Source organism: Malus sylvestris, chromosome 8 (genome assembly GCF_916048215.2).
Source record: "Malus sylvestris chromosome 8, drMalSylv7.2, whole genome shotgun sequence".
Classification (NCBI taxonomy): Eukaryota; Viridiplantae; Streptophyta; class Magnoliopsida; order Rosales; family Rosaceae; genus Malus; species Malus sylvestris.
In genome coordinates this window covers 5,038,672-5,063,661 of record NC_062267.1, presented here as the reverse complement: position 1 = coordinate 5,063,661, position 24,990 = coordinate 5,038,672, and the positions used below count along the sequence as shown (strand labels likewise).

Below are 24,990 nucleotides of genomic sequence, written 5' to 3'. Positions count from 1 at the left end.
GCTTAATTATTCAGAGTTTGCTGTATCTAGTTGACTAAAGCAAATAATTAACTAAATAATTAATGATCATTCGGTCTCATATAGAGATACATAATATTGAACTGAAACGTTAAAATAACGGAAAATCCCAATTTATGTAAGTTGATTAAAAAAATATCGATTTGGAAAAGGTTTCTCCATAAATATTGATCTGAAAACAGATGGAAAATTAAAATAATGTCCAGTGTAATTTTTTTATTTTTTCTTGAGAAAAACATCCTGAAACCTAAAGGGATGATGTCCCAATCCGGATAACTGCTGACCTGTGTAATAAAACGACGTCACTGACTGACGCGAATTACAGAGCTTAAAATTAAGGCCCACTTGGTGGACTTTGTCTAGTGAATTCCTATTGGGTCTCAGATTTTAGTGGGCCAGAGAGAGTTATAGCCTGCTGAGCCCAAATGGCTTTTATTTATTGAGAATTTTAACGAAAAGCTTTAGGTACGTTCATTTTAACGAAAAATCACATTTTTACACGAAAAAGTCAATTCTGGTACTATTCACTTAACCTTATCGTTAAAACTCAAAATTTTCAAATCATTTTCATTAATTTTCCTTTTATTTATTTCTTTTTTTTTTTGGTACTGAAAATTCGTTGTGATTTATCTTTTTCTACGATTGGAAGAACATGTTGGATTTTGAAGAATATTAAAAAAAAAGCCAACAAAAGGCTTCCCATTTTTATGTGTGAAAATCTCCAATTTTAAACAGAAAAATGAAAGTAGCAAACTTAAGCATAACCAAGTTGGTTTACACAATGTCTTTTTACAAAACATCTTGGTTTGACACCTCTTCTCTAATTTAAGTTCAGTTAGAATATCGGTCAAATAAATAAAAACAGAACATGAAAGCTAGGAGAGAAAAGAAGGCTCGAAATTCTTCAAGGGTATATTTGAGTGAGGGATTTAGGCATAGTGATGAAGAAATGGATCATAAAAAGTTAGATAGGAGGAATTAGAAATAACTACATGAGTCCTACAAATCCCTCTTACACTCCATTGTACTGCTCATGCGGTGCATTTCTAATCCCTCATGTGTAACTTTTTGTGACCAATTTCCTGCCTCACTTTGTCTAAATCCCTTGGAATTTGGAATTCCCTCACCCAAACATACCCCAAGACACGCCAGCGGAGAAAATCTGTCATGTCACCGCAGTACAGTCTCTCCCACTTGTAACAACCTCGAAGTTCAAGGAATTGACATATTTAACAACAACAACAAAAAAACCTTATACATACATTTGTAAAATTCCATTTTGGCCAGAGTAAGAGGCATATGATATATAATATGGAGGTATGAAAATTGAAGCAATATATTTACACAAATATTTCATTTCATAGCAAATTTCAAGTCCATCCCTTAAAAGCCTTAAACAAACACAACAGAGAGAAAAGTTACTTGTCAAATGGCTACTGAGTTTCTTGGTAATTTGGCCATGAATACTTGGTACTTTCACCAGAAACTGCCACTAGAGAAGGCATTGTACAATACTGCCAACCTGGGCAGTCAGGACAGCGGGTTCCCAGAATTCTCAGGCTACATTAATTCTAAAATTCTAATTCACAAGACCTAATTACTGAAGTCTCTCACTCGCCTCTTTTTCCGGGCTTTTATGAAGTTCTTCAATAGTTACAGTTACTGTACACTTAAAATGTTTATATTGCAAGTTACGCGGCAGCCAATTTGAAAGATATGCCAAGTTTCTTTGAATATGAACCCAAATTAAGGACATGAGTATATATCTTGTCACCTTTTGTCCCCAGGGATTTGGTGTTATGGTAACATGGGATCACCGGCTGATGCAAGCATCTGTAACTCGGCTTCCTTGGCTGCCCGTTCAGCAGTAAAATCTACCCTAGCATCACCTGCATATATTGGCGAATATATAAGCTTTAATCCGCTTAGGTTCATAACAGAATAACATCAGGTAATTCCAGTTAAGTTATACGATTCTGGAAACAAGAGTCAACATTAGAGTAACATTGCGTACCAAGAGCTTGACGAAGCCCTTTCACAGCATCAAAGTTCTTGTATGTATAGCCAACAAAGCTTAAATCTTTGGGAGTCATTTGCAACTGCATGAAAGTATAAGGTGATAAGGAATACATATTGTACATTCATACTAAATCATAAATTACTTAAACATGTGGTACGAGTTCGTATGAACAGGCTATTGCAGATTTTTGTGGATCCTCTAGAGAATAGACATGAGAACTCTATTGATAACAAAAGGGGAATGAGGCGTTGCCTAATAATGCAGATTCCTTCTGAGTTCTGAAAATAATGTTTCACAAGTTGAGATATAAGCAAAAGCCAATTGAGATTGATTTTTTACAAGAAAATTCCCTTTTCAGAAAATTAAAAACAGAATTATTGGCATCAAACAGCACTAATGCAGATTTCATGGTGGCCGGCTAAAGTCAACAATTGTAATTTGGCATTACGTCATCTTGAAGACAAACATAGATGAAAAGGTCTACACTATGATCTTTTCTTTTTCCTATGGCAGTTCTCTTGGCTCTGGCGCCTTTTTAACAAAGGGAACCCAGTATTGAGCTTAGGTTTTCTCTTCAGGGAAAAGATGAGCATAATGCCAATTGATTGTGTAAAGTATTACATATCATGTCTTATAAAATATGTATTGCATATCATCAGTATATAGACAGCATCTACAGTTACAAACCTTTCGTGAAGATCCAGTTCTTGCTGACGCTGGCGGGTCCAACTAAGCACAAATGCAAAGATGTACGGAAGTCAGTATTTCAATAGGTTTGGTAGTGCAAAAGTACAGAAGCTAAAAGGTATAGATAAATGGAACTGTTAATTATAGCACTGATATTAGTAGATGTCGGTGCAGAAGATGATAAACAATGATACAAGAAATAGAAGGATGATCTTGTAAAATACCTCATCAAACTTCATAAAGTTTTGGGTATCAAGCTCTCCATTCACTTCTGGTTTGAATGCTGCGTCCATTTCATAGAGTTTGTCCCACACAACATCCTTGAACCAAGGATGAGACTGATACAATACAACATAGTTTTTAGAAATTTAAGAAAGAAAAAAAATCTGATTAGAGGATAAAGACAACAATTTATTCAAATAGGAGAGCTTTACTTTGATTTGATGTGCCCCTCCAGTCCCTAGCCTATGTTCAACATCACACAGCAACCTGCAAATAAGATCCTTAGCCTCAGCTGTCAACCTTGCATCTTCTGGAAATTTTAAGTGGTTTTTCCAATGAACAATCTGACGTAAATTGACAAATACAGTGAGTAATTTTGTATGTGAAACTGAAGTGACCTTAGTTCAAACCTATGACTCACCACAAAAACTTTGCACTCAGATTTACATGAGCGTTAAGCATTTTACCTTTCTGCATGTAGTTATTGGATCATCTGAATAAAATGGAGGGTAACCAACAAGCATTTCATACATTATTGCTCCCAATGACCACCTAAACCAAACAATACATATCATAAACACAAAGATGAGAGAATGCAAGAGAGAATAAAAATAAATTAGCAGTATAAACTTACCAGTCGCATTCCATTCCATATCCTTTCTTCAATAACACTTCAGGTGCAATATAGTCGGGTGTCCCCACAGTTGAAAATGCCTTTCAGAAAACGAAGAAACAAAAAACAATAGAGTGAGGGGAAAATGTCTACGGGTTAAGGCTAAAGATATACCGCAAAAACCAGTCTGTAAAGATGCTAACATACCAACTTCCTCCTGTTCATCTGCCAATGTTGCAGCTGTTCGGCGGGGCTTTTCCAACTACTCCGATTATCCGCATCAGGAACGCATGTGTCGATATCCATTGGTTCTGTCATATTTTCATCATCCATAGTTCTATTTTCATGCAGTGAAGGTAAAGTTGTACAATCAAGAGGCTTACAGAGGCCAAAATCCGAGAGTTTCATGTGACCATTTTTATCCAGAAGCAGGTTGTCTGGCTTAATGTCTCTGCAGAGGCAGCGAAAATGAAGTGGTGAGACAAGATTGCATACTTAATTCATCACCTAACAAGTATTCTGGTAACAAAATAAAAATTTAATAACATGATATTAGTAGAATTCTTCAACCTGTGTATGTAGTTGTGTTTCTGAATAGATTCTATGGCCAGTACGCTCTGTGCAATGTAAAATTTAGCCACACTTTCAGTCAATGTGTCTTCCCTAATCAGCAGAGTCATCATGTCACCCCCAGGCAGATATTCCATTATTAAATATAAGTACTCATCGTCCTGGAAGGAGTAGTAAAGTTTAACTATGCAATGGCTGGCAACTTCTGCCAGCAAGTTTCTTTCAGCTCTAACATGTTCCACCTATAAGGCAAAACGAAAAATATATCAACAGCAAAGTTTCAATGATGAAAATCCAGGAATGAGTTCCAGTGGTGGGTTTGGAACAAAGTTGCATATGTGATATTACCTGTCCTCTCTTCAGCATTTCAGATTTCTTCAACTTTTTCATGGCGTAGATATTGCCAGATTTTTTCTCCCGACACAATCGGACCTGTAGTTTGAGAGTGAATTAGGAAAGGTATACTGCAATTAGCAACCACATCTAAAGCATAAAATGGAACTTCAAGCTAATGCGAGTCCAATGGTCAATGAAAAGTTTAATACGTTCGTTAGAATACTATGTTTAATACAGACCTCACCAAAGGCCCCCCTACCAATGATGGTCAAAGGCTCAAAATCATCAACACATATCTTGTGCCTTTTAAGTCGCATAAATTCTGTCTCTTTTCGCTCCAAGTCTTTAATCAGGTTGACTTGTACCTCCTTTGGCACATCTGACGAAGCTAATTTCCTTTCCAACACCCATCGTCTGCAACAGAAATAAATATCATGCCGGTAACTCACTGCATCTTTGAACTAAAGCATTTGGCAGTGGCCTTAATGATTTTCACCAGAATACCCTTGTTCATGTTAAGTCGGAGTATGTGAGAGGAGAAGTTTCTTATTTTCAATTACCTTACTTCTAGAACTTTGGTGTGAAACTCTATGAAAAGCAAATGTAATAACCCTATCATTAACCTCAAATTTTAGGCCGCCCCTTGGCATTTGGGAGACTTCGGGGGAGATGAACTGCCCTTGCTAGATTGGATTCTATCAAACATCTGAGTATTACTGATGCGGACTAAGGGTAGTAGTCTAATTGCTATACAGCCTAAATCAAACAAAGACAATCTAAGATTACCAAATAAACACCGATTCCGAACCCACACGGATCAGATTCCGCAAACCCCAATTCTTATCCCAACGGAATAACTACCCTATTAGACCCTCATTTGCCCCATGACTACTTGCTTCCATCTTTAAAAAAAAATCTGATTTCTTTACTCACCCCCACACTTCCTCAACCCAAAACATTAAAGAATCACATTTTCAACTAACAAAACCACGATACCAATACACATTTCGCTATTCCCACATTTTCTCAGCAACCAAACAGCAGAAATCGAAACCAATTCATGAAATGACAACACCCAATTCAAACACCGAAGAGTTTCACGATTCAGAGCTCGAATTACTTCCCCAAACTACATTATTCAGCAATCCAAACAAAGCTTAAGTATGAAAACCCAGAAGCAATTGAAGCTGCAGATTGCAGATTACCTCTCTTTCCGCTCCTGAATGTTCTTCATCTGAGCTCTGTAGTGGTTCTCTATGAACTGCTTGGCCGCCGCCACCTTCTCCATCGTCAAGCTCGAACCCAGCACCTCCTCCTCCTCCTGCTCCTCCAGATCCTCCATTCTTTCTCTCTCTTCACTCTCACGGTACCGTCCAGTATTTTCTCTCTCTACAGACTCTCTCTCTCTCTCTCTCTCTCTCTCTGACTCCTCTGAGGGAGCTTCGTTTTTATTGCGACGACGAGTAGATGATGAAAGAGAACCTCCCAAAATATTTACCTCTCTCGTTTTTACTCCTCAACCGCTATTCGCACGCCACGTGTACTGGTCAGACTTTGGCTCCTACTCGGGATGACGTGTCGGATCACGATTGACTGGTGGTTGTGAGCCCACGGGGTTTCGAGGCAGTGGAGCGGAGCTCGACAATTTCTTTATAAATATTTTTCAGATTGCTGCTGCAGGATGAGTGGCGGAGTCACGCGCTTGAGAGTGGGAGTGTGACACGCTCCACGTTGTGGTGAGGGGCAGTGTAGTTGTCATTTTAATGACGCTTTAACGATTTTAATACCCAAAAGGCAAGCAACTTATTTTCGTTATTACGGATTATTGTTCTTAGGAGAGGATTGTTTACGGATTTTCTTTGTGAGGATCCTAGCGTTTATCTGTTCATTGTATATTGTGAGATTAGTTTTTGTTAGGTACTGTTTGTGTTTAATTTTAAATAAAAAAATTTATAATAATTTATGATCACACGATGTACGATGAACAAATAAGATGTAAGGATCCTCCGGATAGGATCTAAATTTATTGTTATTTATATTTTTATTCAAATAAATATAAGATTAGTACGTGGGCCGATCAAAGCTACCATTTGTTTACACAAATTCTGACACACATTTTTGTGAATGTCACTTTGTATTGTATTTCAATGGTCTGAACCATCTATGTGGAGCCAAAAATAATCTCAAATATTATGGAGGTGACAGTGAATTTTTGGACAAGAAGGAAGATATTACCCTCGAGGCACACCGAATTTTTGGACAAGAAGGAAGATATTACCCTCGAGGCACACTGGAATCCCCACGTGCATGCAGCAGACAATAACAGCTCAATCAAGAAAGAGTCAAATGTAATCAATATGGAATTTATTCAAATTCCTCTCATCACTCCTTGTTAATCCTTTATTGATTTTATTCAAAGGGTAACTCCCAAAACCTCCTATTTAAATTATGAATAATTGTCATGTTAATTGCAAGATATTATTTCACATAATATCTTGCAATTATTCGCCCAATTACACATGTTTGGACCCAAAATTACACTATCGGCCTGAGTAATCGATGTCGTTGAATGAACAGAATTTTAGACCATTGAATGACAAAGAGGTTGAAATAATTTTCGATTATTATTGAGAAATAATATTGTGATTTTAATCATGATATTATCTCTTGGTAATATATTAAATTATTTAACCTAATATTTGTCTAAATCCCCATTGATTTGACCATTTGGGATATTGGGATACGCACAGCAATGATGCATGCGAGGATGGATGAATGCATGTGTGGGTTAATGCAACAATAAAGATGATGGTTTTGGGTGATGGATGAGACATGAAGTCTAGGAAATCTAGGCTTTTGGTGATGATGTGATTCCTAGATAGGCTTTTTAGTTTGTTTGAAAAGTCATAGATGACAAACGGATCAGTTTTCCTGATAGAGTTTGTTGATGCACAAAATCGGTGGTCTTGGAACAACATAAATCCGACCGTGAATCTGCAAGTAATGTAAATAACACAAGGTGTATCGTGGTTCACCCCAAGATTTGGGCTACGTCCACACTGATTATATTTCTGAGGGAGAGAGAGAGCTCTGAGAGTGAGAGCTTAGGGGGGGTGAGGAGCCTTAGGAATTGGTCTCCCTCAATTGTGAGGGTGAGGGGTCATTTTATAGAATAAGGATTCCTCACTTATTACATATTTGCCTATTCCTTTATCACATAATTACATTTAAGTCCCCTGGGTATTTATACGAAATCTAAATACGAGACCCTAAATATAGTATAAACAGAGTTTAAGTCGCAGTTGAACATCATCAGCCAAGCAAATATCACCCCAGAGTCCATTCGAGATAGAAATATGTCTCATTAAACTCGTGGTCTCATCATGAAATAATGTTTGGCTTTGCATAGGCACAAGATGCATGCGAATTATACAAAAGCAATTAGGATTTGACCGAAAGCTTGAACGATGGAAGAATTTTAGTAGCATGGTGGAGCTTCAAAACTTATCAACTGTGTACTCATCCCTATAAATACAAGAAACCGTGCAACACAAAGGGGACCTCCAACTCAACACATAAACTGTTTTGCGCAAATCCTCGCTCTACGCGAAACCTCTCAACAACCTTTAGATTTTTATTTCCCTTTTTTGCCGACTCATCTTCAGTTTGGATAAACAACACTGTGAAGGAAACCGGCGAACATCTTCAATTTGGATAAACAACACTGTTGTTGTAGTATCAACCGACCGCAGAGTACCTTCAATTTGGATAAACAGCACTGCGTCGAGACTGACTGGTTATCTATCAAAGTCTCGGTCGAGAAGGATTTTTGAATCCTTATTGGCAGAGGTCATCTCATTAGCCTTCTCGGCGAAGTGAAGTGTTACAAGTTACTACATTCGGCACATCAAAAGCCGAATTTGATATTGAACTTCGCAGAACTAGCAACCTTGTCTTCATGCTCTAGAACCTGAAGGCTGAGACGTGTTCCTTCCTCGGCCGCAGTCACGAGATTCAGAAGTCAGTAGCGCACCCAACACAACATTAACATATTTTACTCTTTGGCCGAGCTCGGCTGACTAGTTGGCACGTCCGCATACAACCGAATGACGTAATTAACTCATTAGTTACTTGGCATGCGCGTCACGTAGGCTTAATAGTTTTTAGGGTCAACAACACCATAAAAGGTCGGCCACTCCTCACCCTAAGGTTCGACCATTCTCCTATAAATACCCATCTTAGCCCACTAAAATGCTAAGTCATTTGCTACCCATAAACTCCTAAGCACATTATTTCCAGAATTCTAACTTTGGCATTGGAGATTATTCACCTAAAGCCCTCTATTCTTCGTGGCGTGTGAGGCTTTTAGCCATAATATTAGGTGCTATTATTTTGCAGGTGCATTTTTGTCAAATGAGAAAACAGTGGAAATTTGCATCCACAAATTGGTGCTTTCATTAAGAGTTTGATTCACACGCTTGAATAAGACTTTCGCATTCAAAGTTTATCTTTTCTCTTTCATACGTAAATTTTTCATACGTTCTTATTCCTAGAATTTTTTAATTCTTTGAATAAACGTAGGAGAAAAATACAATGGAATGAAATTCAAAAAGCACGACGAACGGAAATTCCTACGTTCAAGGATCTGGATCAAATGATGAAAATTACGATGTAGCCCCACTACGACAATCCACGAGACTCACCACGATAAGAGGAGTAACCTTGCCACCGCGGAGCACCACCACCATGGCAGCCACAACAACTGTCGTGGCAGTGGAAAGTGGGACATCTCCATGACAGCTAGGCTACGAAGCAACAACAGCTGCAGCCCACGGAGTAGCAACTCATCGAGTAACTACAAAGCGACAAGCCCACAGGGCAGCGCCTTAGCAAGCTGCTGTAGAACAACTAGCCTAAGACCTTGCAGGCCATGAACGTCACACAAGCCTAAACCGTGCCAAGATGAATAAGGGCCCAGGACAGGACCCATGCGCCTTTGCGGCCCCATCCACACCTGAGATGCAGCCCGTGCCCGCTGTCCGCCTACTCTTGTGGCTCACCTAGCTACCCAAATCGGCCCAAGACCAGTTTAATTGTCCCGGCTTCATATTTCTGAACCGATGATTGAATCGGGGGTATTTTTCACCCGTTTTTTTCACATATTTGACATATCCCAGCTTTAATCTCGCGCTTGAATTCCATTACAATTCCACCATTCAAGGAGATGTATAACGTCAAAGCTCTTCCATCCCACATGGCGAACAACACTTCACCCAACAAGTCGTATAATTGATGAGTGCCCTCATGCAGCAGACGACCTTGGTGAATCAGCTCTTGCAACGTATCGAGATGCAGCATGTCCCAGATGAGGTGTCCCAAAGCAGGACAAGGGCAAACGATGAACCTCTCCAGCAGCATCCATGCAAACAACCCCTTGACCACTCACGAACTGAAGGTTCTGGCAGTATACACTTCCACCTGGGTCCCCCCGATATAGCGTATACTTATGTCTTAGCACGCAGAGGAGCTTGCACTGCTGATTAGGCTCACAAACAAGCATACATCCATAATTGAGGCCACACACCGATAATAAACATGAACAAATTATGTAGGAAAAAGGAAAACACAAATCCTTTCTGATGGCATTTATAATTTTATTATAATTTAGAAATATGACATATTATCTTTGTCATCATTTCGGAAACAAACAAAAAAATTTCTCACGAAGTGCAGTGACGGCCCAACTAGTTGGCTGTGATTGGGGCGTGGTGTGCACTCGCATTTAGTGGGATGTGGATATGTTGACTGCCCAGGTCAGTGACGTAGTGGCTCCTGCTGAAACACCCTGGACCTCGTATTGTAATTACCGTAGGATACGATCTCCTGCGGATAGGTCTACAATCAGAGAATCAACTGCTTTTTAACCTTTTTTTGTCTTTTTTGGTAAAATTTGGTCAAACGTCATGGAAATTTTTTCCATGTTCCGTAGCTTTTCGAGGTACGAAGTACGGACGGTCAAGATGAAAAATATGTAAATCTGACGGTTGTTAATAAGTTTGAAGATTGAAAATAATGAAACCGGTCAACCTGCGGACAAGAAGTAAAAGTGGTGGCCCACTTGCGTCCATCTGTCGGAAAAAATAGAAGCTAGCCCACCATTCATCTCTCTCTCTCTCTCACCTCGCCCTGCTTCTCTTTCGTCACCGTTCCAGTCCCTCTCTCTCCTCTCTATCCAAATTCCTACGGGGCGGAGAGACGGAGAAATCGAAATTGCCGGCGAGTTAGGTGTAGTGGGGTTTCCAATTCGCCGCCGTCCTCTCTCGGCGTTCGAACTCGAGCCAGAAGCTCCAGAAGCAAGAGAATCAGAACCAATCGACTTCCATGGAGCCTGACCGGATTCCTCCTCCTTGCATTACCTCTATCTCGGGAGCCGCCGTGACGCGGAGAGACTTGGTGGTGGGGGTGTTGCCGTGTTGGTCTGTAGTGGGAGATAGGTTTAATGTGGGTGTGGTCCTCAAGGATTTAAATCCATTTTCCTATTTTTTCGACAGACCAAGACTTTTTCCTATTTTTTCTGACAAGTGGAGAGGTTGTGGGACCTAATTTTTACAGGCTACCTCCTATCATTTTCTGTGAACCACCAAGTTTAACCTAACGCTACGGAATATGGAAGTGAAACTCAAACTTATTTCATGGTAATAATTTAGAAACATGTAAATCCTAATTTCCATGAATACAGAGTCTAATGTTAAAATTCACCGTCGAAATGATAATTATATTAAATATATACTAGCATTTGTTTATATATATTTTTAGAAAATGAGAAGGAGAGAGGAAGAGAAAGAGAGAGAATGTTGGGGGAGGGGGGAATGGAGGTTTTTGTTTTTGGTTTTTTTGTTTTTTTTGTTTTTTTTAATATTAGAGGTAGTTTAATATCATCCGTATGTGAGACTTCAATAAAAAACAGTAAAATTTGAACCTGTGAAATTACGTTATTACCTATCATTTTTTTTGTGTGATAGAAGATTAAGTTTTTTTTTCACCATCTTTTGGTTGCCAAGAGGGTTTCATTAATTAGTAGAGATAAGATCTTCTATGGTAAATTGAGCCTATAACACTATATTACATTGGTGAATTTTTTTTTTTGTACAAGATATATTTTACACTATGGAGATGAGAAGTTCGGTTAAACCACACAATTGACAACCTAATTTGGTATTGAATTCACCATCCACGAGATTTGAACGTAATACTATAGTACTAAATGGCTACATTGGTGAAAGTTAGAGTCATACTTTTTTATAGAAATTTAATTATAAATATCACTCAATAGTTTAATATATTGAACGCATGAGTTTAATATTATGAGTTCAATATATTGAACGCATGAGTTTAATATTATGAGTTCAATATATTACTATTACATTTGAATTTTTCACTGTAAAAGCGTAATTTTTATGGATAATACAACAGAGACTAAATTTGCAAACTGTGTCAGGAATAAGTATGTTTATCAACATTCAAGTAATAAATCAATCATCAACTTCCATCTCTCTTGATTTCCAAAATTTTTTCTACAAATTTAATCTATTTAACATTACTCAATCTTTATAGGTTCACACACTTTTTCCAACATATTGCCACAATATTATATAGTCAAATCCCTAAGTTATTCGATCCAAATCCAAAACTACGGCGTTTCGACCTTGAATGCGCCAATTCGGTACTGCAAGTCTGCGAGTAGTACAACAAACCAAACCCAAAGGGTGCTTTCACTGCTGAAGAACCGGAGGTTGTGGATCTCATCAGCTGAAACAGGCGGTGGAAGAAGACATGGGCGATCCCTACCGTATATACTTCACCTCGCCCGAAAGAGGTTCTCTGTTTTGACCTAAACCTAATTCCACAACCCCCAAATTCTCAATTTTCCTGCGCACTTTCTCGCATTTTCTCAGCATCCAAACAAGCTATTCATTACTTCATCAATTCAATGCTTTCTAATGCATGGTTTGATTGGAAAGTTTGTGTCTTACTTAATTAGATTGTTTTGCTGTTTAATACAAGATTAGAGAAATTGATGAATGATTGATGGGTGGATTATATTGTATTGTGACAGACAGTGTTGCAAGGCCAAGCTTTCCCGGCTACTTGTCGTCGGAAACACCCCCATTGCTATTCAATCCTACGATTCCCTCTACCGATACGCAGCGGAGTTATGCTTCCGATTTTCTGCAGGGAGATGTAAGAACTAAGAATTTGTTCGACACTAACTTAGTTACTATAAGGGCCTGTTTGTGACTGCTTCGGTAGGTATCACTTGTGCTCATAAGCACTTTTGCTAGAAGCCTATAAGTGCTTTTATTGGAAACAGGTCGAAATTTTATCAAAATCCAAGTGCTTATTGGAAATGAACTTTCAGTAGAAGTGCTTAATGACCCATAAATGATTTTAAGTTTAATCTGCCAAAGGCATTCAGAAGCGGTTTTGGTTGTCAGAAAGCGATTTTAGCCCTTCCGGAAACAGTCCCAGACAAGCCCCAAGTATATGATAATGTTCATTTTGTTAATGTATATGAATTATTGTGAAGGGATTGTGGTATTTGATCTGCTTGCAGATAAGATCAATGACTACTGGTACTGGGGTATATGCTGTAGATGATGCCGGAGGTCTTCGGTTTCGTCATGAGCCAGTTCTTGGTGTAACAGCAGGAGCCAGCACAAACGGTTATTCATCTCTTTTAGAAGTTCCGAGTTTGATAAGCCAGAGACAGGATGTTGCTGTGGTAAGCATTAGTCCAAATGTTCCTGCTGACATAAGTTTAGAAAGGCCAACTGGCTCTTCAAGAAATGCCGATGGTCTTCCTGTGAAAGGGGAATCAAACGTTTTGTTTGTCGATGGACTTCCCACTGACTGTACCCGAAGAGAAGTAAGCCGTATCCTTTTACTCCTAAGTTCCTAACCCTGGATTCAGAGCTTATGGAAATGGATATGATTGTGGCTGAAATATGCTTATTCTATTGCTTTGTTCTGTCATTTAAAAACCTTGACTTGCAACGAAGATATATTTCGTCCATTTGTTGGCTTTAAAGATATCAGAGTCGTTCACAAGGAGCCTAGACGTGTAAGTCTTCTTATCTTCCTACTTCTTAATCTTCACAGACTTCATTATAGTTTCGCTAAGATTATGCGGTAACTTATACTGTAATTGGTGTTTTACCCTTTAGTTTAGCATAGCAGACAGGCTTGTGATCTAGCAACCATTTTTTTCCTTGAGGGGCACATAGTTATTGGTTTCTATTTCTATTAACGTCCTCGTACTTTTCTTTTGTTTGAGCTCGTCTCTATGTTTACTAGACCTTTACATGAACTGCAGAGTGGCGATAAGGCTATGGTTCTGTGCTTTGTGGAGTTTGCTGATCCGAAGTGTGCTCTGACTGCTATGGAAGCTCTTCAAGGTATTATATGAGCAATTAACTCTGATCTATCCATGTCTGCCATATATGTGAAATCCATGTTCCAGTTATCAAATATACCATATGGCAATCGGTGTAATACTCTAACCAATTTTTTTTCTTCGGGGAAAAATAACTTTTTACGGTTTAGAATCCCATTTGACATAAATAGTTAATTGATAAAGCTTCATTGAATCTAGTAATTTGAGTAAACTCATCGCTTATCAACGTCTGCAACATGGATGCGTGCAGGTTACAAGTTTGATAACAAGAAACCCGAGTCCCCTGCATTGAAGATCCATTTTGCACATTTTCCATTCAGTCTACCAGATGACGGCAATGAACATAGAATTCGAATCCCACGGTGACAAAAAATGGCTGATACGAAATCTGTCTGAGTTGTCTCGGTGCATGGATGTTACAGAAACGAGTAATGTGCACAAGCAGCTCCAGAGTCCATGCATTACGCTGATTATACCCTAGACTTCGGGCATTAAATCTTGACTTGGCATCCGCTGATTTAGAATCGCTTCTTTTGGTTGTAGTTTTAAAATGGAAAACCCATTCAATGGAATTGTTGCATCATTTGGTTGATGACAGGGAAGGGCTTATGGACAGTGAAGCCACCGCAAGTTTACGACGACGACACAGGAATGCCGGAAGATGCGGCTTGCTGGAGCCTGTTTCGTGATGTTTACGGTAGGTCTCAACTTACTATTTGTATATTGTGACGTTTTCAGTGAAGTCATTGGGACATAAACTGTTTCAAAGGTAAGTGTTAGGCATGGAATATGCCTCCTACTTTGGGGAACTGTTTTCAGTGATGATAACGACTTGATATTAAAGATTCTTAAACTAAATAGACTACTACAAGCTCAATGCATAAACTAATTAGACCATTACAAATTTGGTGCGAAGCAGGAGAGAATCTTGCATACAATCAAAGTTGAGACGGAATATCTTGTAGGCACCCAAGATTCTCCCATGTATGAGACACGAGATAAACTTTGGTAAGAATATCTTATTAAAGGCAATATTCACACGACAAGATCAATGCGAGGTCGGGCGGTTGGGTGGTACTTAAAGTATAAAGTGTCCTATGGTGTGAAAGGTGTTGTCCGAATAACGTGCTCAGACAATCTACGCGAGAGAGATCATCCAAGCACTGAACGGATTATGCCCTTTCTCGAGCCACGAAATGGAGGTCATGGTGCATTTCTGTACTCTCTTAGTAAGGATAGTAAGGATTTGAACATCCGTCAATCTTATCTGTTTTATATATCGTGTGATTAAAAATTATTTTAAATATTTTTATTTAAAATTAAATACATTACTTGACAAAAATTGAATAAACGATGTACAATGAACGAACACGATTTATAGATTCTCAAAATCCTCATCAAAAAGATCCGAAGAGGATCCTGTTGGATAGAAAAGAAGGGAACAGATGTTCTTCGGATCCGCTTTCATCCGGATCCCGCGGATCTCTCTCCCATCACTCACCTCCCCCCCTCCACCTCCCACCCCAATTCAAACTGCATGTTTCCCCGACCTTCAAACCCTCCGATTTTCTTCTCTTTCTGTTTGCGGTTCTGCTTCGTCGATCGAGAAGAAGGCAAGAACGTTGAGGAGAAAGAGAGAGTGAGAGAGTTAAAGAGCAAGAGTGATCTTAGCTGCACAATTTTACGTGCACGACTGAGGTTATTTGGTCCGAAGGATCCAGATGGAAATGATCCGGAGAGGATTTTGTTCCAGAAAAATAGGGAAGAAAAACATCCAAAATAATTAATAAATAATTTGCCATGCAACTTCATTAATCTCTTAATTGGCAATTGGAGTGAAATCTCATGTTACAACAACGTGTTTTCTGTGATCTTGATGTATATCTTTTACAAAGAGCCCCTCCACACAAATTACAAATAAGGGGGGAAAGAAAAATACCCGCCTCCTTACATGTACGTGTCAGATTGTGATTTGTTAATGACTTGTACATGTAACGAGTACGTGTCAGACTGTGATTTGTGCATATAACGAGCTGAGAAGAGTTACCTAAAGAAAACTTGTACCCGCGAGGCCGTGGTGCAATAAATTATGAGCAATGGCATCCCGGGCCTTCATCGAGCTCGTCGACCTCAGAGCGACCTCCGGGACCATATCGTCGTCGATGAGCTCGAACCGGAGCTCGGGATCCATCTCCTCATTCCTCAACTCACAAATGTTGTGCAAAACACAGCACGCCCCGAGAACCACCGGCAAGTCCTGCAGCTTCACTTCCGTCCTCTTCTGCAAGCAAAGCCACCTCCCCTTCAACCTAGCAAACGCGTCTCTGGCGACATTCTGAATCTCCCCAATCTTCTCGTTGAAAGCGTGCTGGGTCCACGTTAGGTTCTGCTGGGTATACGGCACCAGCACCCAGTCCATCAGAGGGTACCCAGCACCCCCAACAATCCACACGTTCTTCAGCAGACCATTGTTAGCCCTCTGATTCAACGCCGATTTCTCCAGCACCTGATCATCCGGCATTGATCCTGGCCATCCGATGCACACGTCGGTAAAAACGCCTTTGGGGTCCACCACACCCTGCACGGTGATCGAGTAAGAAGTCTTCTGGTTCCTCTCGGTGTGCCGTTTATTGAAGTACGCAGCCACGCTGATTTTGGGTGCGATGATGGGTATATGCGTGGTGTACATAGACCCAGCAACGTTTGGAATTCCCGAAATACCCTCGAACTCATCTTTAATTTTCCTCGCCTCGCCCTCCTCCGGCCACTGCAGATACTTTGGCATCAGAACCGTCCGAATCGCGGAGCAGACCTCGAGAACGAGCTTGTGGCAGGTCGAGATGCCGAGGCCGAATCGTTTCGACACGAGGCGGAGCGCGTCGCCGGTGGCCAGACGCCACAGGCACACCGCCACTCTCTGCCGCACCGGAATCGCCGACCGCAGCGTCGTGTCCTCCTTCGCGATGGCGGAGTTAAGCTCCTCGCATATCAAATCGAACGTGGATTTCCCCATCCGAAACGCCTTTTTGAATTCCGATTCCGGAAAATCCGGCTGGTTGCACTCGTCCCACCACGCTTTCGACCTGTCCTTGACCCACAGCCGCCGATGTTGACCCGACCCGACTCCCGGCTTACCTTTATCAGCTCCATCGGCTTCCGTCGACACAGCCGCCGTCACCACGGCCGCCGAAACGGCGGCGCTTCTCGATTTTCTCCGCTTCATCGTTTCGGATTCTTCCACCTCCGAGGAGCACTCCTGGAAATTGGAGTAGCAATCGAGCATGGCCTTGGTTCTCTCCGTGTGCTTCTCTTGGATAAACGACGCGTCGTCATTCGATGCCCTGTCGTGCTCCCGCTCGTCCTGCTTCTCCTCCTCTTCTAGCAACGACAAGGAGGCGACTACGCCCTTCAGCTCCTTCTTCTTCTTCTCGCCGCCGCCGGAGTCTTTACGACGCCGTTTCCTGGCGTTTCCGTTTCCGTTCTCATTCATTTGCCCGTGGAGAGAGTTCTGGAGGAAGGTGTAGATGGTGGAGAGGCCTTCAGCTGCTGGGTGTGTTGGGTGTGCTGCTGGGTCTGTCTGGAGCTCGAGTTTCATATAAGGTACAGATTTGCAGAAACAACAACAACAAGAAGGAAATTGAGGAGGAAGAAGAAGAACCAAGTGGCTTTTTGAAAATATGAAAAATGCAAGTGTGAACGCGGAGATTGACAAACTGAGAAAGTGTGGGGCGGAAGGAAGAAGTTTTGTAGTATTGTATAAATATGGACTTATATGTCACTTGCCGTTCACACTTCACATCAGCATAAGCATGTTAGTCACTCATATCAACGAGGATAATCGATGTTAATCGAATCTTCATCAGTGTGCATAAATATTATTAATTTTCGTTACTGTGACAACTGATAATAATTATGAACATAAGTAAATGTTTAGTTAGCACAAATACCTGGCTCTTTTTACATGCAGAGGATTTACGAACTCATGTTGTATTTAATACGACGTAAAATAAACAGACAAGATTTATAGAATTAAATTATATACCTTCATTTGTCTCATTAATGTTTCGGTGGAAAAGATGGTTGTTTTGTGTTAAAAAGTAGACTATGTGTCGATATCGTTGCAATAAATGTATCAACGTATATTACAAAAGTATACCCATCATTCATACAAAGAAACCAACTTAACTAAGTAGTAGTCTTTAATTGTCACCTAATATTACAGTTTGATGGTATTCCTCACTTAGAAATAAGAGGTCTTATGTTCGAATCTTATAGATAACGATTCGATAATAAATTAAGTTGCATATTATGTGGCTTAACCGAATTCTTTATTTCTATAATATAAAAATATCGATATACTATAAAAAAATTATGTAAAATGTTAACATGATTTAATTGAAATAATTCAAATAAAAGAGAGAAAAAAAAGAGAAGATAATCCTCCTTTGTGTGAAACGTGGATAAAAAACGCGGGTACAAAGGTGGCACTGGCAGGTGTGAACGCGGGTTTAGGGATGGTGGCGGTGGTGGGTCGGCTATGACGGTGACTTTGGGATTGCCCACCTTTTTTATATTTTATATTTAATTTCTGGGGTTTAAGGGTGTGTGAGTGATTGGAATGTTACTTTGTTGGAACAAAAGAACACCAACCCCACCTCATGCCTTTTGACAATTTTCATCAATTTTTGGAAAAATGTTGGGCATGAGAAATTGGGACCATAGATTTCGTGGGCCAACGCCATTTTCAAGCTTTGGAGAAAGGGTATAACCAATTGATTAGAGCAGTAAATGATTAAGACGTGTGTGATTTAAATGCGATTTGATTTTAAAAAAATTTCTCCAAATTACGCATATCTTTAGAAGAGTCATGCTAACTCGCAAAGGATGACCACTTACGTGCCCAAAAACATTACGAGTTGTGTTATTTAGGTTTGCATGGATAATTGCGGAATTCATTTGCATTAACGATTGAAAGTTGAGAAAAGATCAAACTATGAATGTAAAACGTTACATTTAATAAATATTTAAAATAATGCTTATCTCATATCCTAATGTCCTATCATTGTTACATTTTTCACGAGAAAAATGCTAAGATGACTCTCTCAAAATATAACTCTTTATAAGCTCTCTGCTACTTAACAGTTTAGTGTCAATTTTCATACTAATATTATGAGTATGATTTCCAAGAAAAACTAAGCTTTAATACAACATAATATGAACATTGGTTTGGACTAGAGTTGTTGCTTGTCCAAAGATTAGAAAAAACGGTGTAAGCTTTTCAAACTCTTCTATACTCCTTTTGATAGACTAAGTTTATTTTAATAAAAAAAATCATGCTATAACTTTATTTAATGGAAAAAACTTAAATTTTAATGAAAAACTCTTAAAGTTAAATCAAAAAGACAAAAACAACTTAAATTTTAATGAAAAAGACATAATTTTAATATTTAAAAAAATTTGATGCGCAGATATGCGTGCTACTCACACAAACTGTTTATGAAACTGACTATACTATGAAACTTAATGGTACTACACTGTTTATGAAATTTACTACACTGTTTATGAAACTTAACGGTAGATGCTTGTCCCAGATTTTCAAGTTCTTTCACCAGAATGCAATAAAAAGATAAAACAAATACATGACAATGATCAACATCCACACCATTAAAGTCATGTGTGGCTAAAAGATAAAAAATAAATATAAAAAAATATAAAAAAAACATAATGAAGATTAACGTCAACGCCCATACCTGACCAACTCCCTCCCAACCATACCGCCCCGAATGTGGTTCTGAATTGAACGGAACTCACTTCAATTTGAAATTTTAATTTTAGAGGAATAAAATATGTTTGGATTATGTCAAAGGGTTATGCAACTGAAGGATTGGTTGGGTGTTCTTTGCATGTGCCTTTAGTTAGGTTTTTGTTGTTTTTTGTTTTTTTCTTTCTCTTATCCTTATCATTAAATAAAATTATAACATAATTTGTTGTTAAAACTCGAAATTTTGAAATCTTTTTTATTAGTTTTTTATTTATTTAAGACTTATTTTTTGAAACATTGTAGACAAAGATATATACGGTTGGATACGGTGGACCCCACCAGCTAGCAAAAATTCAACGATGGACATTAATCATCGCAATGACCAAAGCATCCACCCAGGAAGAAAATTAAAAATTAAAAATTAGGTTTTTTTAATTGGTGCTAAGATTCTTGTGCACAGTCAACATCCAAAGTTGGATTGGTAATTACGCCGGTTAACATTGGCTAAACATATTTTATTTCTGTTTTCAAAAAAAAAAAAAAAACATATTTTATTTCCTTGTTTAAAGTAATCATCTTCGTCTTTGCAGTTTCAGCGAAGTTTCATTTTGATCTCTGCAGTTTTAAGTTTTAACTATCTTAATTGGAGGCAGATTCTCTGCCCTCCCACTTCCCTTGCTCTCCTGTTTATGTAGTCACGGTTAAGCTATGTCAACATTTTATATTACTATTTCTTTTTGTCTTATTATCTCTATAAAAATAAAAAAAATAAATTTTTGACGTGACTTAACCGTGACTACACAAAACAGGAGGGCACGAGAAGCCTCCATCTTAATTAGTCTTTATAGTTTAATATTTGCCTCGGTTTATGGACAATGGCTTGACAACTTTTATACAAAGAGAAATGTTAAGGAGATTCTCTTAAAGTAAGACTCTTTATCGACTTTCTGTCACATTTTAATATAAAATCAATTTCTATATCAATATTATAAAATATTGTGTAAAAAATATGAGATAACAAAAAGTCTACAGAGTCTGATTTTTTAGATTCTTCTTAGCATTTATCTTATACAAACTATATATTGAAAAGATGCGGGGTAACGTTCTTGAACATATAGATTGACAAAAATGGACATAACCTTTTAAAACATATTGATCATAACCTTTTAAACATTCGAAATACAACCTAAAGTTTTCAAAAAATGGACATCTATTAGGTTCACTAGCATGTGATGACAGATAAATACAAGGCGTGTTTTAACTCTCAAGCATCGACGGAGATTTGAATCTCCAGATTGACAAATTTATCAAAGCAAATTTATGGTTTAACTTGACTAAAATGGGTCAATTGGAGGGATTAGAACTCCAAAGACATTGATTAGTGAAACCAACTTTAATATTTGTCCATCTCATTATTTAATGTTGGTAAGGTTCCGTAACCTACCAGATGTCGGGTTGTTAGATAATTAAGTAATTATTTAAAATATTTAAAAAAGTTTGGACTAATTTGAAATCACCTAATTTTTAGGTTAATTCTTTGTACTTCACCCCTTAAAATATTTTCCTTCGATTACAATAATGAGTAAACTACAAAGACTTCGATTGCGATAATTAAAACTTGGGGCATCGAAATGGAACTTTACCAAATTACAGTACCAAAATCATTATTTCGGCTCACAAAATATTATAAAAACAATTATTTTGTTGTATATGCAATGAACAAGACTTGGCTTTTGTAAGTTGCTGGGTCTTACAATATTGACCTGGTCAAACATCCCAGCTATTTCTTGGATTCTTGCTGCCCAAGGCAAGTCCCATAGGTTTGAATATCATACATATACGTTTAGAACCTTTGAAAAGGTAAGGCCTGAACAGTTGAAAATGACTTACTAGGACCAAGGTTCTAAAAGACGTTAAGGGCTAGATGAGCGGCGAGTTGGAGCCTAGCGCCTAGGCGGCTAGGTAGGGCTTAGGCGGACTAGGCGGATTTAAGTAAATCTATTTCATGTAAATAAATCTCTGTTTATACTTAAAATATATATAATTTCATTCTAAACTACATAATAGAATGACATATATATTAGGAAATATTGGAACATAATTAAAACATGGGGAACATGCATATAATGTGTATTCATTTAAGCATTCAACAAGTCTCTTGCAATTTATTGAAAAAAATAAAATGTAAAATGAAAATTATCTATTTTCTGTTTAAGTGAGTTGCAACCTAGGCGGGTCTAGACAGGCTAGGCGAGTGCTTAGGCGGTCTAGGCGGGCGCCCCAGCAGCTCTAGGCACCATTTCTTAATTTTCAAACGTCTAGGCATTAATCGGGACAGTGGCCAACCGCCTAGCGCCTAGGCGGTGCTAGGCAAGGATTTTTAGAATAGTGACTAGGATTAATGTGGTGGTCTTTCAAACCAATAATCAACTGCCACATAGCTAAGATAAACACGTGACATTGCGTTAACCAATGTGACGGTCTTTCAAACCAATAACCAACTGCCACATAGCTAAAGATAAACACGTGACATTGTGTTACTAATTTTAAAAAACCACTACTGTGGCGGTTTTTCAAACTAATAACCAACTGCCGCATGGCAAAGCTAAACACATGACATTACGTACTGATTTAAAAACCCACCACTGTAGCGGTTTTTCAAACCAATAACCAACTGCCACATGGCAAAGTTAAACACGTGAAATTGCCTTATTGATTTAAAAAAACTACCACTGTAGCGGTATTTCAAACCAATAATCAACTACCACATGGCAAAGCTAAACACGCGACATTACGTTATCTATACAAACACCCACCATAATGACAACCCGCACGTAGGTAAACAGATGTGAGAGAAACAAACTTGACCTAGCTTAACAAGAAACTTAGGCATTTGATTTTCCTAGAACTGCCTCGTTTAGAACTTTGGACTTGTTTGAGGTATATAGATGCATCAAAACTGTCTAACCTGGGCTCTTCTTTCTTGGAGCTTTAGAGACAGATAACTGTACATGCTTTGTTTTGGAATCAAAGTTCTGCATACAAAAACATTTGTCAAAGATAAGTCCTTTGATTAAAAATTGCCGATTAAGTGAGAAAGACGGAATGTGCACACGTAGATTGCTAATCACACTCAAAATGCTCATAACAACATATGGACCTGAATTAGCAAAATTTCAACAGTTTTATATAAACAAGGCATCACAACAAGAGATGGCAGATAATTACCGATTCGTTAATTGGAACTTCGTCCTTCAGAAGGCGAGGATCATCCATTACATCGTGACTGCTCTTGATTTTTGTCTTTACAGCTGCCAATTCTTTCTCCTCTTCTTCAGCTTCTTCTCCAAACGAAAGCAAGTTCAGCTTTCTGTATTTTTTAAACAAACCATGCACATAAGATACTGAATAAGCGTAGTGACAATTTTGACGCCATATATCATGGCATAATACATTTCCTTTCACAGACAGGTGCGCTGTACGCAAAAACAAATTAACATTCACACATGTGCATATGCACGCGTTTCTTCCGGCAAGGAAGAAGCTTACTTTACAGCTTTCTTCTTTATATCTTTGTTGCCAGTATTATTTTTGGATTCCGTCGAATGCTTTGCACGTACTCTTGGAAAAATGTCATCAAAGGGATTCTATAATACCTAAAACACGGACATAAAAAAGATGAGCAACAAAAAAAAAAAAAACACAAAACTACAGAACCATATAGAAAGTGGAAAGCTTAAGGTTTACTCAAAGACCATGTTTAGCTACCTCTACTGATAGTATCCTTGGGGGCGGGTCCAACGGCCGATCCTCCTTGTCAGTTTCTAGTTCACCCAACCTCACAAGATTATATATTGAATCCCCAGTTACCTGAAAAACAAAAAACAAAGTACTGAGTGAGTTCGGTTCCTTGGTTTTCTACTGATACTCATAAAGCTAAACTGCCGGTGCCGGCATTGAAGTTAATCATCACCTTTCCGAAGATGGTATGCTTCTTGTCAAGCCAATCACTCCGATCCAAGTTCATGAAAAACTGGCTCCCATTCGAATTGGGTGTACCGGCATTTGCACAAGCGACTGAACCCATATGCTTGAATCTCAAACGCGAATGAAACTCATCAGGAAAAACACTTCCATAAATACTCTCACCCCCTGCAAAAAAAAAAAAAAAAAAAAAAAAAACCCCAAAAATTCAAGCTCAAAATCTTATATCCGAAGTAACCCAGATCACTATACAAATTCCTGAACCAAAATTCTCAATCTTTTCTCCGAAACTGTAGTAACCCAAATCACTATACAAATGCCTGAACCGGAATTCTCCATATTTTTCGCAATACCCAATTCAAATTCAAAATCCCAAACTGAAGTAACCCAGATAACTATACAAATTCACGAACAGAAATTCTCAATCTTTTTTTTGAAATTACCTGTGCCGGAGCCGGTGGGGTCGCCGCCCTGAACCAGGAAGCCTTTGATAATGCGGTGGAAGATGGTGTTGTCGTAGTAGCCTTCAAGGCAGAGCTGCACGAAGTTCCTGACGGCCTTCGGAGCCTCTTTGGGCCAGAGCTCCACGTCGAGTGGTCCGTGCGTTGTTTGCAGCACCACGTTGCCCTTCGTCGGCGGCTCTAAAACGTATATCGACGACATTGCTCACGGATTGAGGCGTTGCAGGAGATTTGAGTCCGCTGGGGATTTGGGAATGTCGTTGCTATCTCAGTAATTCTGGTTGGTTAATTGGCGAAGAAGGGTTTTTAAATTTCTACTCACCAGCTGGAGACGACGTCGTTTCCTAATGTTTTCCCTATTTGGGCTCCCGCGAATCCGCGGGCAAGGTGATGTGGTAGCCTTGGAAGAGAATTTTTCAGTGATTATCTAAATTATAGGATTTTTTTTTTAAGTGTATCTTCCATTGTACAGTAATATGTGGTGTAACGTATTTTGTACACATTTAAATCTTTTAGAAGGTTTTTATTTTTGGAAAACATAATGAATGCTACTTTATTACTGATTCACGTGTTAATGTGTAATTAGGAAATCAATATGTCATGAATTAAATTATTGAGAACTGCTCAAAATTTTGGACAAATTCAATTCTCACCCCAAATAAATTTGTTTTAGACTCTTGTTAGCGTGGGAGAAAGATTTATATGCGACTAATCATGTCATGTGGTAAAGTAATCAAAAGAACTTGAAAAATATAACGTGTTAAAGGTTCTTCAAAGTCCAAAATATTCTTCGAAAACACATTCATGTTCTATTCGTAACACTGTCACGTTGCAAAACACACTCTCCCATAAATTTTTCTTGTA

The 24,990-nt window shown here is 38.7% G+C and overlaps 3 protein-coding genes and 1 pseudogene across 4 annotated transcripts; 1 reads left to right on the top strand and 3 right to left on the bottom strand.

Moving 5' to 3' along the window:
• Positions 1-1,357: 1,357 nt before the first annotated feature.
• On the bottom strand, positions 1,358-5,913 carry LOC126632718 (uncharacterized). 2 transcript variants are annotated; one of them, XM_050303184.1, is made up of 12 exons: positions 5,672-5,912; positions 4,706-4,880; positions 4,479-4,562; positions 4,131-4,372; positions 3,768-4,011; positions 3,582-3,661; positions 3,415-3,499; positions 3,160-3,291; positions 2,950-3,063; positions 2,726-2,767; positions 2,033-2,117; positions 1,358-1,907 (listed from the first exon to the last, which is right to left on the bottom strand). In XM_050303184.1, exons 1-12 carry the CDS (start codon positions 5,806-5,808, stop codon positions 1,816-1,818), a joined length of 1,512 nt encoding a protein of 503 aa, XP_050159141.1. In that variant the 5' UTR covers positions 5,809-5,912; the 3' UTR covers positions 1,358-1,815. The 2 variants fall into 2 exon arrangements, with proteins under 2 accessions (XP_050159141.1, XP_050159142.1); XM_050303185.1 differs by lacking the exons at positions 1,358-1,907; positions 2,033-2,117 and having other exon boundaries at positions 2,738-2,836; positions 5,672-5,913.
• A 6,236-nt stretch (positions 5,914-12,149) lies between these two features.
• On the top strand, positions 12,150-14,778 carry LOC126632722 (RNA-binding protein 1-like). Its single transcript, XM_050303187.1, has 6 exons — positions 12,150-12,342; positions 12,583-12,707; positions 13,081-13,399; positions 13,526-13,587; positions 13,840-13,921; positions 14,171-14,778. The coding sequence occupies exons 1-6, from the start codon at positions 12,300-12,302 to the stop codon at positions 14,284-14,286; spliced, it is 747 nt and encodes a 248-aa protein (XP_050159144.1). The 5' UTR covers positions 12,150-12,299; the 3' UTR covers positions 14,287-14,778.
• Positions 14,779-15,703: 925 nt separating this feature from the next.
• On the bottom strand, positions 15,704-17,668 carry LOC126632717 (protein ALP1-like). The gene has a single exon (XM_050303183.1). The coding sequence runs from the start codon at positions 17,513-17,515 to the stop codon at positions 15,968-15,970; it is 1,548 nt and encodes a 515-aa protein (XP_050159140.1). The 5' UTR covers positions 17,516-17,668; the 3' UTR covers positions 15,704-15,967.
• A 4,114-nt stretch (positions 17,669-21,782) lies between these two features.
• LOC126632719 (peptidyl-prolyl cis-trans isomerase CYP57-like) lies at positions 21,783-24,407 on the bottom strand (annotated as a pseudogene).
• Positions 24,408-24,990: the final 583 nt, after the last annotated feature.